The sequence below is a fragment of the Brienomyrus brachyistius genome, chromosome 18 (genome assembly GCF_023856365.1).
Source record: "Brienomyrus brachyistius isolate T26 chromosome 18, BBRACH_0.4, whole genome shotgun sequence".
In the NCBI taxonomy this organism is placed as follows: domain Eukaryota; kingdom Metazoa; phylum Chordata; class Actinopteri; order Osteoglossiformes; family Mormyridae; genus Brienomyrus; species Brienomyrus brachyistius.
In genome coordinates, this window is record NC_064550.1 from 12,219,482 (window position 1) to 12,233,398 (window position 13,917).

Here is a 13,917-nt window from a genome sequence, read left to right on the forward strand (position 1 = left end):
CAGACAGCATAGCCGGCTGCTTAGGGCCAAATTTCGACTCAGCAAGATTCACTTTCTGAGGGGAAGTAAAACTGGGCTTTGGCCGCAGGGGCTTTGGCAGGCACTGCTAAATGGTTACATCATAGTAGGAGTCCCTGAAGACCTTCTCTCTTTGTTCCTATTTTTGGATGTTTTTTTTTTTTTTTTACTATTATTTTCTTTTTTACTGAAATGGTCAACAATACATTTCAGCATTTTTGTCTTCTCCTGTCCTTTTTTTTTCTACACTTCATCGACAATCTGAACATTTTAAAATGCAAATGAGAATAATATTAAAAATAGGAATAATTTCATAAGATTATACAGGGCAGTAAGTAAATAAATATCGCAAATAAAATTTAAGTGTCCCAGCATCATCATAAAACTTGCACAACCAGGATATGAGAATAAATGAACGTTGCGAGAGCATCGCCTGACTTCTGCAGACACTTATTCTGCTACATAGCAACGGCACAGCAGAGATCGCAAAAACAAGCAGCACTCCTATCATAAATCTTTTAAGGCAACTGATAAAACTAGTCCTCCTTTTAAGTAATTTGATCTCAAAATTATTTAAAGACAGATGGGCTCTGCTATATCTGCTTCACTGAGTTGTCAGTGACTTACAGGGAGGAAAAGTGATGCTTTGTAACCCGACTTAAGGGCCGACGCTGAGGTGACGCTGGCAGAAAGCTTGCACTTTGCACCAGTTTTAAGAGCGATAGCCAGTCACGACGTTCCCTGAAATATAGTAACCTGACTATTTATGTATCTAAATAAAAAGGTTATTTGAATGAACAGTACTTTCAGTAGAGTAAAAATGTTACCATGTTAATCAAATATATCGTAAATGTTATAATTATTGCTATTGTTGCCTATCTATGCATTTAAAGGCTATACGCCTCCGCCGCTTCATACCCCCAGCGTGAACAGGCGGGTCTGACCAGCGCCGTTTCTATGGCAGCAGGACCGGATGGCTGTCTGTCTCTGCGGGGTCACCTCCACACCCCCTTTCCGCTACCCGTTGCAAGTCGTGTCATTTTTATGTAAGGTGTAGTGCCCATGTGCTTATGTTGCTGAGGTGTTTTTTTCGGTTCCCACAATGTACTCCCTACTGGAGTGCATTCTGGGGGGTGTTTTTTTATTCTCCTCCTCTCCCACCATGTTATCTTGTTTCTATTCTTCTCACTTCCCCTGTCTCCCGGCCGGTCTTCCCCCTACTGTGATGTCTGTGTATATGTAAGGTCGGTTGATGGCCTGCTCTTCACCGGTACTTGTGACTGGTGCCATGGTATATTGCATCAGCAATAAAGGGTTTCTGATGATGAAAAGCACAAATAGACATACGGTACTGTGCAAAATGTCTTAGGCAGTCCAAAGAAATGTTTATCTGGGTAGCAAGTGTACTTTGGCTTAGAACAAAAAAACACAATTTAACATTAGAACATGTGCAAATTAAAAGTAACGCAATAAAAACTAGTAATAATTTCTTGTTTTCTAAAAAGTTACTGATATCTAGTTGGATGGCTAGATGAACACCGCTTCAGTTCCCAAACTTGTCCTCAGGGGCACCTCAGCCGTTCCATGATTTTGTTAAATTTCACAAACAGCTCAATTAAATAATTAAATATACTGGTTTAAAAAGTCAGTGACAGATTGACTAGCTGTATGAGGTGTGCTAGTGGCCAAGTCGAAAAATACATGGCTGCACTGGACGGTCGCTGTAAATACTACGATGAATTTAGCAGAGGTTCTGAAATGGCTAAGCTGACACACTTTGACAGGCATAATATCATAGTTTTACACCAACACGAGGACAATCTAAACATAATTTTCTTTGCCTGCCTAAGACTTGCACAATACTGTAAATAACATAAATTCTGAGGCTTAAGTAATCTTTTGAGAATATGTGTGGCTCAGTGAGTTGTACTTGTGATCGGAAGGTTCTTGGTTTGAGTCCAGCCTTGTCTGTGGGTCCCTGAGTAAGACCCTTAACTGCTAGTTATGGGCGGCTGCCCTTTGCAGCCAGGATGCCCGTATCTACAGAGAGCAAGTTTTCCCATGGGGCTCAATAAAAAGTATTAATTTGTTATATGATATGTTCTGCTTTTTCGTGATGTTTCATTTTGTTTCATTTACTTAGGCCACATGTGACTGGAGCAAAAAGATCTGTAACAAAATCACAACCAAATAATGATTTTTATGGTAAATTCAGATCTGCATCACTGAAAGCAAGTAGAAAAACAAGCAAAAACCTACCATTCCCTGAACCATAATACGGATGTTTGAATGCAGATTCTATCATATGCTGTTTACCCCACTTTTGGCTGACAGTCATCCCAGGAAACTCCGTTAGGATTCTGTGAGCCTGCCCGAGTTTTTACAGCCTTCAGGAGGCGGTACAGCAAAGTGCTTCAGTTGCCAGCAGAATTACTAGGCTGAGAAGCATTTCCACAATGTGTGCCTTCAACGTTTGTTTGCGTAACAGGGTTACACACAGTAAATGCTTGCAGATGGGTTAATGTTCTATGTGCAAACTAAAATTCTGTCGTTGCGCATTTGTAGATTGCAGGATGCAAACATAAGAGACAAGGTGCCAATAATTTGCAGCATGTTTTTGAACAATATTCAGACAAACCCACCAAGAATATAAAACAATGCAAGAAGATAACCGTTAAGACAAGTACCTCAGGTTAACCTGTTACATGTCATTGTAACTTTAAAAGGGTCACAAGTTATATTTAAGGTGGGGCTCTTTAGGGCATTTTAATAGGTTATGTATTTATTTGCACATACTCCCGGGTCAGTAACAGAGCATTGCAGTGTCACATTCACATGACTGGCTTAACAAGTCAGTGGGTCAACAAAGTCGCTGGTATGTAGGTGAGTGTCCCACGTAGGGCTTCACATCTGCCAGGGCCAACACCCGATTGACATACACCGAGAGCGGATGTCTCCCTCAAAGTACAAAGCATTACAGATGTGGTGGAAAAGCATGTGAACGTGCAGAGATAACGGCAAATTCATAACAGATGTAACGATTATAATAATAAAAATAAAACCATGTTGTATCAAGCATGGAGGGAGTGCAGTTTAAATGCATCGTTTCTCTGTTGTGTTGACATCACAAACACTCATTTCCTCAGTCCTAAAGAACGAAAACGCCCTCAAGTAGATTCCCCCACCGCCCCCCAGATCCAAGGTGCTGTTTTGGAGATGAAAGGGAAACCGTTAAATATTAAAACCAGTGAAGTTAAGAGGTCCACTGGAGGCCGCGGTCTGGACCATAACCTGCCTGTTTATGGATCGAAATAAATAAGTCATTTAAACCTGCGAATGTAGCAGAGTAAATTATAATGTCCATCAAATATGTGATAAATGCTATAATTATGGGTATATCATTACCTAAATATATACATTTAAATGTTACATGTTTACATAGATCATTTATACATATAAATGGCATTAATTCTGAGGTTTACATAATACTAAGACAATTTGATATATTGCCATGAGATGATAATTTGTTTAGTTTAGTTTAGTTTAGTTTAACCACATGTGACTGGACCAAGAAGATCTATAGCAAATACCTAACCAGAAAACGATTTTTATGATTCATGATTTATATGATTTATAAGTTCAGATCAGTTGCATCCCTGAAAGCAAACAGAAAAACAAGCATAAAAACATCATTCCCCGAACGACAGTAAAGTCTCTCAGTAAGGATGTCTGAATGCAGATTATTTCATATGCTGTTTACCCCACTTTTGGCTGACAAACCTCCCAAGAAACGCGGCTACGATTCTGTGAGGCTGCCGAGGTTTTTACAGCTTTTACTTTCACACGCCTCGTGCGTCTGGAGAAAAACGATCTGTACCAAAAACCTAACCAGGAGGTGATCTTCAAGACAAATCTGAATAAATTTGGTGCTGCTGAGCCAGTTCTACACTGCAGTCAATGAGTCTGTCCTTTGCTCATCAATCACAGTGTGGTTTGGAGCAAAACCACGAAGCAGGACCTAAGGAGACTGCGGCGAACAGTGAGGGCAGCGGAAAAAATCATCGGAGCCCCCTTGCCCTCCATCCAGGACTTGTACTACTCAAGGACTAGGAAACGGTCAGAGAAAATCATTGCAGATCCGTCACACTCTGGACACAATCTTTTCCAGCTCCTCCCCTCTGGCAGGCGCTACAAAACCCAGTATACAAAACCCAGTATACAAAACCCAGTATACAAAACCCACCAGACATAGGAGCAGCTTCTTCCCTCAGGACATCACCCTCATAAACAGCTAAGCTGTGTCACCTGCCTTCTGTCAGTTTTCCCCCCTTAAACTCTGTTTGCACTCAACCTCACACCTTATACTTATAGGATCATTCATTGTCTGTGTACTAGGGAGTCTGAAGCAGCCGGAAGCAAATCCCTTGTGTGCGCCAGCACACTTGGCGAATAAAGCTGATTCTGAATTTGAAATCATTGGAATCAAACAGAAAATATTTCACCGCGGTGAATGAGACGGTCACCTCCCTTCAGCTTCAAGGTGGGGGACGGACTCTTACTGTTTTCTGTACGTACAGGCCAAACTACCGTTGGGAGATTCCGGCCTTCTTGGCGACCTTGGAGGAGGGGTTGGGTGGCTCGCCTTCTACGGACTCCATCGTTCTGCTGGGGGGCTTTAACGTTCGTGTGGCTAGCGACAGCGAAAGCTGGAGGGCCGTCATTGGGAGGGATGGCCTGTCTGGTCACAATCCAAGCAGTGAACTGCTATTGCGCTACTGTGCTAACTACAGTTTGTCCATAATGAACACCATGTTGGAACATCAAGGGTTTTAAGTGCATCTGGTCCCAGAGCACCCTAGAAAGTAAAAATGTATGCCGTGGAGAGCCTTCCTAGGGCAGAAAGAGAAATCCTGGAAGTTCATTAAGTGAACCTGACATACATTCGCTACCAAATAGCCCATATGGGTTTGAAAGTTGTTAGTTTCAGGATGGGAGGGATTCTGGCACATGGAACTGCAGGGCGTGTGTCTAGGGAACAGCAACCTTGCTTCATCTGCTCACTGTGGCTGGGTGCAATAGCAACTCTCTGCCCTCCTCGGCCGACTTGGTTTCATTCAGCAGGACCCCTATGGAAAGCCAGTCCACTCCCTGCATCCCTCTGTGTCTCATGCTTGGTTTGCTAACTGCCCTGGTGTCTGCTGGTTCCTACCCAGTCTCTCCCTTCTCTGTTCCCAAGCCAGTTACCCCGTCCAGCTCCTTTTGTATCCTTCCCTTTCAGGTCCCCTACTCCTTCCTGGTCCCCACCTCATGTCCCTGGTCCTTTCGAAAACCCCTTTTTCTGTCTTGGAAGCTTCTAAGCAGGTCTTCACCTTTTTTCCTGCCTGCACCTTGCCAAGCCCTGACAGAAAGAGGCTTTAACGAGTTAAATAGTGCACATTTTGACCTTCATTAATTAACTAGTGAGCATTTTGGCTCTCAAAAGTTAACTAGTGCAGAAAATTGCAAGATACCAATTAACTAGCTGCTGCAGAAGAGTGACTAGTAAGAGTTTTTTTTTCAACTAGTATGACAAAATGGCAAACTGACGCAAAGAGATGTCCAACTAGTGTTAACAAAGATCCAACAAGGGGAGGAAAGTGACATCTGATATCAAGGATATCAAATAAATGCTTGAACGACTCCCCTTTACCCCTCCCCTCCCAAGCCGAGCACCACCCAGCCTCACCGTTCTCTTAATGACCGAACAAAGTAAATCTATCCCGTATACAATAAGGCATGTAGATCTACTGTGCTTATTTAAACAGATTGCCAGCAGGAGAAGCGTACGTATTTCCATTGCTTAAGTGCACAAAGGTAAACCTGAAGAGAAATGCATTTACATTCATGAGAAAGAATATAACAAAATAGCACGTTTATATATACATACATAATATATGGAAGTGTCTGCTCACAAACAGCGATTGCGGTGTGAGATAGGAGCTGGCGAGTCATGAGAATCACTTCCGCGTAATTGCATGAAAGATCTTCTCCGTGTTCAAATAGGAGCAAACGTGATCTACTTGACGCACTAAAATGCACTGAAAATGCTTTGCAATACACTGAGATACTCACCTGTAGACCTTCTGTACTGTGATCTACATTTACGTAAGAAGTTAAAAAAAAAAAAAAAGCTTTTCCTTGTTTTTGTTTTAACAAGGTCACTCCTGATGGTCTGAATTTACTGGAACACCAAGTCTTTGCACCGAAGCCTGAACCCCAGTGTACCTGGCAAAACCACGCAAACTCACACGCTGTTTTCACATAGACATAAATAACATACACCTTAAGACTTAAATAGTACTTTTTCAAAAACGTTATATCATATCGCCACGACAATGTATGTTCTGTTAATTTAGTTTAGTTGAGTTGCATCCCTGAAAGAAAGCCGAAAAACAAAAATAAAAACATCATTCCCTGCACCACAGTGAAGTCTCTCAGTAAGGATGTCTGGATGCAGATTATTTCATATGCTGTTTACCCCACTTTTTGCTGACAAACCTCAGCAGAAACTCGGCTACAATTCTGTGAGGCTGCTGCGGTTTTCACAGCTTTTATTTTCACACGCGCCGCGTGTCTGCAGCAAAGGTCGGTACAAAAAACTTAACCAGAAGATGATCTTCAAGATAAATGTGAGATCGGCATCATTGAAAGCAAACAGAAAACAAACAAAAAAAAGACGGAATTCGAATTACAACAAATAATCTTTATTTTGCAAATATAATTTGGATATACACTGCAAATTAAATCAACAAAATCATTTAGAGAATAAAAAAAATAACAGAAACACTGTAATTGAAATCAACTGAAGTTATCATTACTTAGAAAATTAAAATCATTGTTAAATAGAATCACATTTGTTTAGAAAATAAAAACGTCTTCCTGGGTCATAAAGAGAAATCGTGTAGGTTCATTAAATGAAGCTGATATATATTTGCTAGCAAATAGCCCATATGGGTTTGGAAAGTCTCAATTACAGGAGAGGATGGATTCCGGCCAATGGAAATGCAGGACGCAGGTGATGGGCGAGTGTCTAGGGACAGGCAGCTTCGTTCTACCTGCTCACTGCGGCTGGGTGCGACAGCAACTCTCCGCCCTCCTCGGAAGGCTTGTTTTCATTCAGCTTTACCCCTCCCCTCCCAAGCCGAGCACCACCCAGCCTCATCGTCCTCCGAATGACCAAAAAGCTAAATCCACCTCGTAAACAATACGGTACGTACTGCGTTTATTTAAACAGATTGCCAACAGGAGACGTGCATTTCAATGGGTTAAGTACACAAAGGCAAACCTGAAGAGAAATGCATTTACATATTTATGAAACTGAATATAATAAAATATCACGTTTATATATACATACATAATATATGCGTATTTACGGAGAGTGAAATAATATGAAAGTTTTCCTTTTCTTCAGTCACAAAATAAAATCCTAACCTAAACTACGAATCCATGTCACGCGTAAAAATGGTCACTTTTTGCCAAATGGGGTGGGTGGGGGCACACTGGTACACACCTGCACCTCAGTGTCCTTCCCCCTCCCCCCAGACACTTTTTTTCCATACGCAAATCCCTATTGTGAATGGAAGGTGTTCGCCTCTTAAACAAAGTGACATTTCGCACGCGCAGAAACTATTGTAAAATCACACAAAAACATTACTTACTAGCATCACTATGTATCATGTGCATGAGCAACTAAAGCAGGAAAAACATGGTAACAGATCAAGTGAAATGTACCATATATATATATATATATATATATATATATATATATACACACACAAACACACACATATAGCAGTTCAAATTTGAACTGTGCAGAGATACCGATAAAAGCACATGTGTAATTGCAATGAGAGAAAACTCTAAATATTGACATAGTTTTTTTCACTCTACGTTGGAAATGAAAAGCATTACCAGCATAAGAGGTATTGAGCTCAGCCTGGGTCCAGCACAATGCCCAGAAACAGCGCAGAGGCAGGCAGCACAAAGTGTCCCTTCATTTCGGAGTCTCTTCTCGGCCCTGAGCCGCGGGCGAAAGCCGCAGGACACGAGTCATTGACGGGTCGGCGGCGGTTGGGCAGGTTGGCATGGGAACGGCGGGTGACAGCAGGGGTCGATCAGACATAGTCTTTCTTGTCATAGCCGCTCCTGGCCGTGGAGCGCGGAGCAGAGTACGCCATCCTGGAGCCGTTGTATTTCTTCTCCTTGGGAGGACAGGAGCAGCAGAGCATGGCCCCACCAAAGACCAAGAGGGCGGCCGCTCCCCAGCCGAGGTAGAGGGAGGCGCCGATCTCCCGCCGCTGGGCGTCCGTCAGCAGCGGGTTATAGAAGTCCTGCACGATGGTGTTGGCCGACCAGGACACAGGGATGAGCTGCATGATCCCGGAGGTGATGAACATAACGCCGGCGATGATCATGACTTTGGCCTTGGACGACTCATCCTCGATGCAGTTGGTGCACTTGGCGCCAACGATGGCGATGAGCACGGCCAGGACGGAGAGGATGATGGAGATGACGGTAAGGGCGCGGGCCGCCTGCAGGTCCTGGGGCAGGGCGAGCATAGAGTCGTAGATCTTGCACTGCATCTGCCCCGTGCTCTGGGTCACGCAATTCATCCACAGACCTTCCCAGATGACCTGCGCCGTCACGATGTTGGCCCCGATAAACGCAGTCACTCTCCACATGGGCAGAGCACAGGCTATGATGGCAATTATCCAGCCGACTACTCCCAGGGCGATGCCCACTATCTCCAACCCTAAAGACATGGCCTTTAGTAGTTGTAGCCAACACTCTGCTTGAAGGTCTGACTCACTCGCCTCCTGGCCCCTCTGATCCAAGTCCTTCCTTGTGAGATGATTTGCTGCGTAATTGTGGAACAAGTAGCCTTTATTCCACAGGGCAGGTGGAGGGAGGAGTTCCTTTGTAGGACGACATCATGCAGGGGAGGGGCCAAGCGGCCCAAGAAAGGCTGTATCCCCTATCTCCCATGTACACACCTATGGGCCAGATTCCCCTGGGGGGGGTGGAGCTACTGTTAGTTCCTACTGAGATATATCAATGGCAACCCTTTGATGCTCAGATACACTTTAGGTCTCCAGGGTGAAAAATAAAATGAAAGTTCTCTGTTGTGGGAGGAACCACACAACCGCGCTAAGTTTCTCGCTGGCATCCATGGACTGAAGAAAGATGAAGGAATCTTTAGTCATGACGTGGTCCAATGTTTGAGCCATGGGTTAACACAAGCATCAAGGGGATTCTCTTTTACAGAGAACACTTCTTCACTTCAGAGAAGTTTGTTTCGTGAGCCATAATGAGGAAAGATTCATTTTTACGGAAATACCGTTCGCAGATTAAGTAAGCAGTGCGTTCGGAGCAGGTGTTTGGCCACGCTCTCCTAGGGACTGTGCACACACACTGGCGTGTTTGTCCGGCTAGCGAGCTGGCCAGGCTGCAGTTGGAGCACGAGGGGTGTGGAAATACCAATAAACAAACCATCATAGCTCACATTTTCGCTCGGAAATCCACATGACTGACTGTACCAATAGCAACGTGTTGTACTTTACATTGTTTGCTCTGCTTTTCTTAAAATAATAATAAAAAAATAATAATCTTTATTTATATGCTTTTTAATTTTATGTTATATATAAAATTCAGCCCAAAGTGTTCTACACTAAGAATAACAGTTAAGAAAAAAAAGAGACAAGAAACTAAACAGAATAAGCAATTAGAGAGTAAATGAGTGACTAGTCGACCAGGGGCCTGTACCCTGAAGCGAGGTTACTGGCTTATCAGGGTAACTTGTCGGATTTAAGGTAGTTTGGGCAAAATGTAAGTGCACAAATATGAAGTCTATTTAAACTGCGGTACCTTAAATCCGACAAGTTACCCTGATAAGCCAGTAACCCAGCCTCGTAGTACATGCCACAGTACGCAATCCTACTACCATTCATAATACCCAGCTTTCATTCGATGCAGTAGTCCAGTCTCACACCCTGGACTCAGTTTCAGTGCCCAGTCCCAGTCCCAGTCCCAGTCCCAGTCCCAGTCCTTCCACAGGCCCCTTTGACCCTTGACCTGACAGGAAAAATAGAACATAAGGGGGTATTTGTTGCAGGTGGGGGCTGACTCAAGCTTTGCTTGAGTTCTTTGAGGTCACAGCAGCAGCAGAAAGTGGACAGGTTATTCCGGCCAGGCCCTGAAGTGTGCTACAGTAATAAACATTTGGATGGCAAAGTGTGCTCCATGGAAACGGGTTCCCTCTCGCCCTTTATGCCAGCGATTGTCCCATCTGTGTCTAAAAAGGTTATTTTTCTGTCCAGTCCCACCATCAGAGATCATGTTATTACTGAGGAAAGCCGGAGTACCTAATCACCAGACCCTTTCGGCCCGAAACGCAGCCCCATTCTCTTCCTCCTGGCCTGCGTGTGACGTCCACCAGACCGACGAACGAAGGGACGTGCAGACGCACCACGTCTGTTACCCATCGCAGAAATTGAAGGACATGCATTTTACTGACTTTCCGCATACGTCCAACGTGCGAAATCGTCGCGGTTTTCAAGTGCTGCGTCAGTGTCTGGCCGTTGGGTGTTGTGTGGCTGGCCAGTGTCCCCCCCCCCCCAACCCCCCATCCCCTAAGCAGACGCTACAGTTTCCCTGATCTGCGTAATCGCATTATTCTTTGCATATTCAAACAAGAACACGCAGGAGTGGCCCAACAAGTTTCTGCTCACAAATAGAAGATCAGTGGTGGAACGATCGCAGCGGGAGATAGGAGCCGACGGCCCGTGAGAGTCACTTCCGTGCAGCTGCATGAAAGGTGAGCGTCATTATGTTTAAATAGGAGCGATTGTGACCTTCACGCTTTTGTCCCGATGATGGGCTGTGCTGCATTCTTCAAACTTTCTTGCCCTGTAATTCACTGAAACATGGACCTTCTGCACGGTGATCTTCATTTACACAGTAATACAGATTTACACGAGAAGCTTTTACCAGTTGTTGTTCCATTTTCTTGCTTTCCTATCCCTCCCCTTTGTTTTAACAAGGTCACTTCTGACGGTCTGTATTTACAGGAACGCCAAGTCTTTGCACTGAACCTTCAGCCCAGTGTGCCTGGCGAAAACATGTAAACCCACACGCTGTTTCCATTTCTCTTCTCAGTAGAGAGAAGGCCCTCTAGACGAGCGTGCGCCCTGTGCCCGTTTAAAGACAAATAAGGCCGGACTTTGGAAACCACAGACATACTACCAAAAGGTGTGTGTAATGCATAACTCAAAGTACAGTGCATTCTGTTTGTCCGGAACTCCAGGCTGGCCGATACACAGAGGCACCATGACACGAGGAAAGAGTATTGGTGTGTAGGGGTGGAAATTAACTTAAGTTTCAGCAGAAGAGGAAAAGTCCACACCCTACAGCGTAGATATAGCTTGCGTGGGGGGAGGGGGGCTCAGACAGCCAAGCCTGGATGTATATTCTTGGCTGAGGAACAACACAAACTAATGGGCTGGAGATAAAGCACAGGACAGGTGAACGTCCCCCCCCCCCCCTCCCCGACCATCAAACACCATCACACTAAGTGTGGTTTAAAATCTAATATGAAGATGTATGCTGACCACTCTTGCTCTAAAAATATATTACGCAGGAAAAATGTCCTATATGATGCCTGGAATTAAAGATAGATATGATGGAGGTAAAGTTTGTTTTAAGGTTTAACATTTTGATCTGTAAAAACTTAAGAAAATAACTATGTGATTTAATAAGTCTCAGCCCAAACTGATGAATTGTCTGAATATAATATATCGTGCATATAGTGTTTGATAAGATATCAGAGTGTAAGTAACTAAGGTAAATGTTTGCATTTTCACTGTATAAACACCATATCAAAGTCTGGATTTTATGAATACTTCTCCTTTCCTCCGTCTAATGTCCACCATCCCAGTCCTTCCAGTAATGAAATAATGACTTTATTGATCCGCATGGGGAAACTTTCTCTTTCTGTGAGAGCGAGCTTGGCAGTGAAGGGCTGACGCCTGCAGCATCCCCCATGGAGCTGGGGGGTTAAGGGCCTCGCTCAGGGGCCCACAAATGTGACTAGACTGGGACTATAGACTGGGACTCAGACCAGAGACCTTCCAATCACAGGCACTTAGCCTGCCGAGCCGCACGATGCCCCCAAATAAGGAAATTCTTCATGAATTGGCGTGTCATCCTTGTGCAAAGGCCACGCCCATATTCGTTGTATTGTTCCAGTTTTAGTGTATGTGCTGTCACCAGGGACAGATTATGGGTTGTGTGGGCCCCTGGGCAAAACGTTCGCGAGGGCCCCCCCCCCACCACCACCACCACCACCACAAGCACCACAATTCAAGGGCCCTTGGCAGCCAAACGCCCTCCCTATAGGGTCAGGGGCCCTTGTAGGCAGAGGATCAAAGAATGTAGGCCCTCTAAAATAGACAAACGAAAATACATTGTTGATAAGCGTTGCAAATTGTTTTGGGCTAGGGGCCCCACGGGCCCCCTGCACCCCAAGGGCCCCTGGGCAGCGGCCCCGCTGGCCCGGTCCGTAATCCGTCCCTGGCTGTCACGGCAAGCATATACACACAAAACGTGATGCAGTCCCCTGCGGGATGTGGCCGGACCTACCTCTGAATGTGCATGGTGATCTATGATTGCGATCCCATTTGTGTTTGTGGATGTACATGGGTCTTGTGAATTACGTGTGGGGTAACACTAAACAGATCTGGCCTATATTTTGGATCAAGATTTAATCCAGAAATAAGTAAAGAGTTACACAGCTTAATTATGACTGAAACTACCAACACACGTTCATTTATGAGTTGAAATGTAAAAGGCATATAGTTCTAGTTTATCACCCTGACCTTAACCATTGAAGTCTTACTTTGGTATAGAAATGTGATTTTTGCTGGTTCACCATTGTTTAAATGCACCTGTGTCATAAAAGGGACCAGCCAAGCCTGTTCTCTTGTCACGGTCAGCTGGTTTCCATTTTCCTTGAAAAGAGACATCCATCTGCATCATTGTTGATTTTGCTCTGCATCCTGCCATCGTGCTTGTAGGCAGGTAGAAATACTTGCCTACAAATGTGTGCTACAAATAAGATGAGAATTTGATAAATTAATGGCATAAATACAGTGCTGGTATGTAACTGTAAAAAAAATAACTAAAGAAACAGACACGGACATGAAATCACCAAAGTATGCCCAGTAGGCTCCGCCCCCTCAGTGTCGCTGTAACTTGATCTGTGATTGGTGTTGCCGGGTCATTGTCCCTGCTGCTCCGCCCACATCTGCTGCCCAGGATGTAGCCAACCACCTGATCCTTATTCATCCTGCCCCACCCACATAACAAACATTGTCATGGTGCATAAACCTCTTCTCGTGTGAGTTCTGTAACTGGTCTTGTGCGAAGCGTCCACAAATGCACAGTGGATAATTAGGCCCTTATCTTGTATGGGCCCTTATCTTGTATGTATGAACGCATTATCACAAAACAACCTAATATATCAGTCCAAGTTGACCAGTCGTGCGACAAAACCAATAATCAGTAGATAAGATAAGGACTTGATTGGTATTTGAGAAGTGAGGCTTTCTGTCCCACACGCTTATTATTGACACTGATTATTCCTATTATTAATGTCGTATTTGTACTTCTTCCGACATTTGGCTCCGTCGCCTCACACCCAGCACAACAGGAAGCACCGATGAGACAAACAGGCAGCATTTTTGACTAATAAGAAGGATGACAGGCAGCTTCCTTAGATCTGGGACTCAAGCACCCAGAGGTGTCGCTTAATTACCTCACAGGCATTTTCCTCACATACCCGAAACTACACTAAAGAGTTTCCAG

The 13,917-nt window shown here is 44.3% G+C and overlaps 1 protein-coding gene and 1 pseudogene across 1 annotated transcript; both read right to left on the reverse strand.

Moving 5' to 3' along the window:
• Positions 1–6,739: 6,739 nt before the first annotated feature.
• Positions 6,740–8,972, reverse strand: LOC125712888 (claudin-3-like). Its single transcript, XM_048983443.1, has one exon. The coding sequence runs from the start codon at positions 8,817–8,819 to the stop codon at positions 8,172–8,174; it is 648 nt and encodes a 215-aa protein (XP_048839400.1). The 5' UTR covers positions 8,820–8,972; the 3' UTR covers positions 6,740–8,171.
• Positions 8,973–12,223: 3,251 nt separating this feature from the next.
• Positions 12,224–12,321, reverse strand: LOC125713541 (U6 spliceosomal RNA; annotated as a pseudogene).
• Between the last annotated feature and the right edge of the window lie 1,596 nt (positions 12,322–13,917).

Excerpts from the sequence above, each read along its gene's own strand:
- LOC125712888 (XM_048983443.1), bottom strand. The coding sequence starts at position 8,819 with ATGTCTTTAGGGTTGGAGATAGTGGGCATCGCCCTGGGAGTAGTCGGC.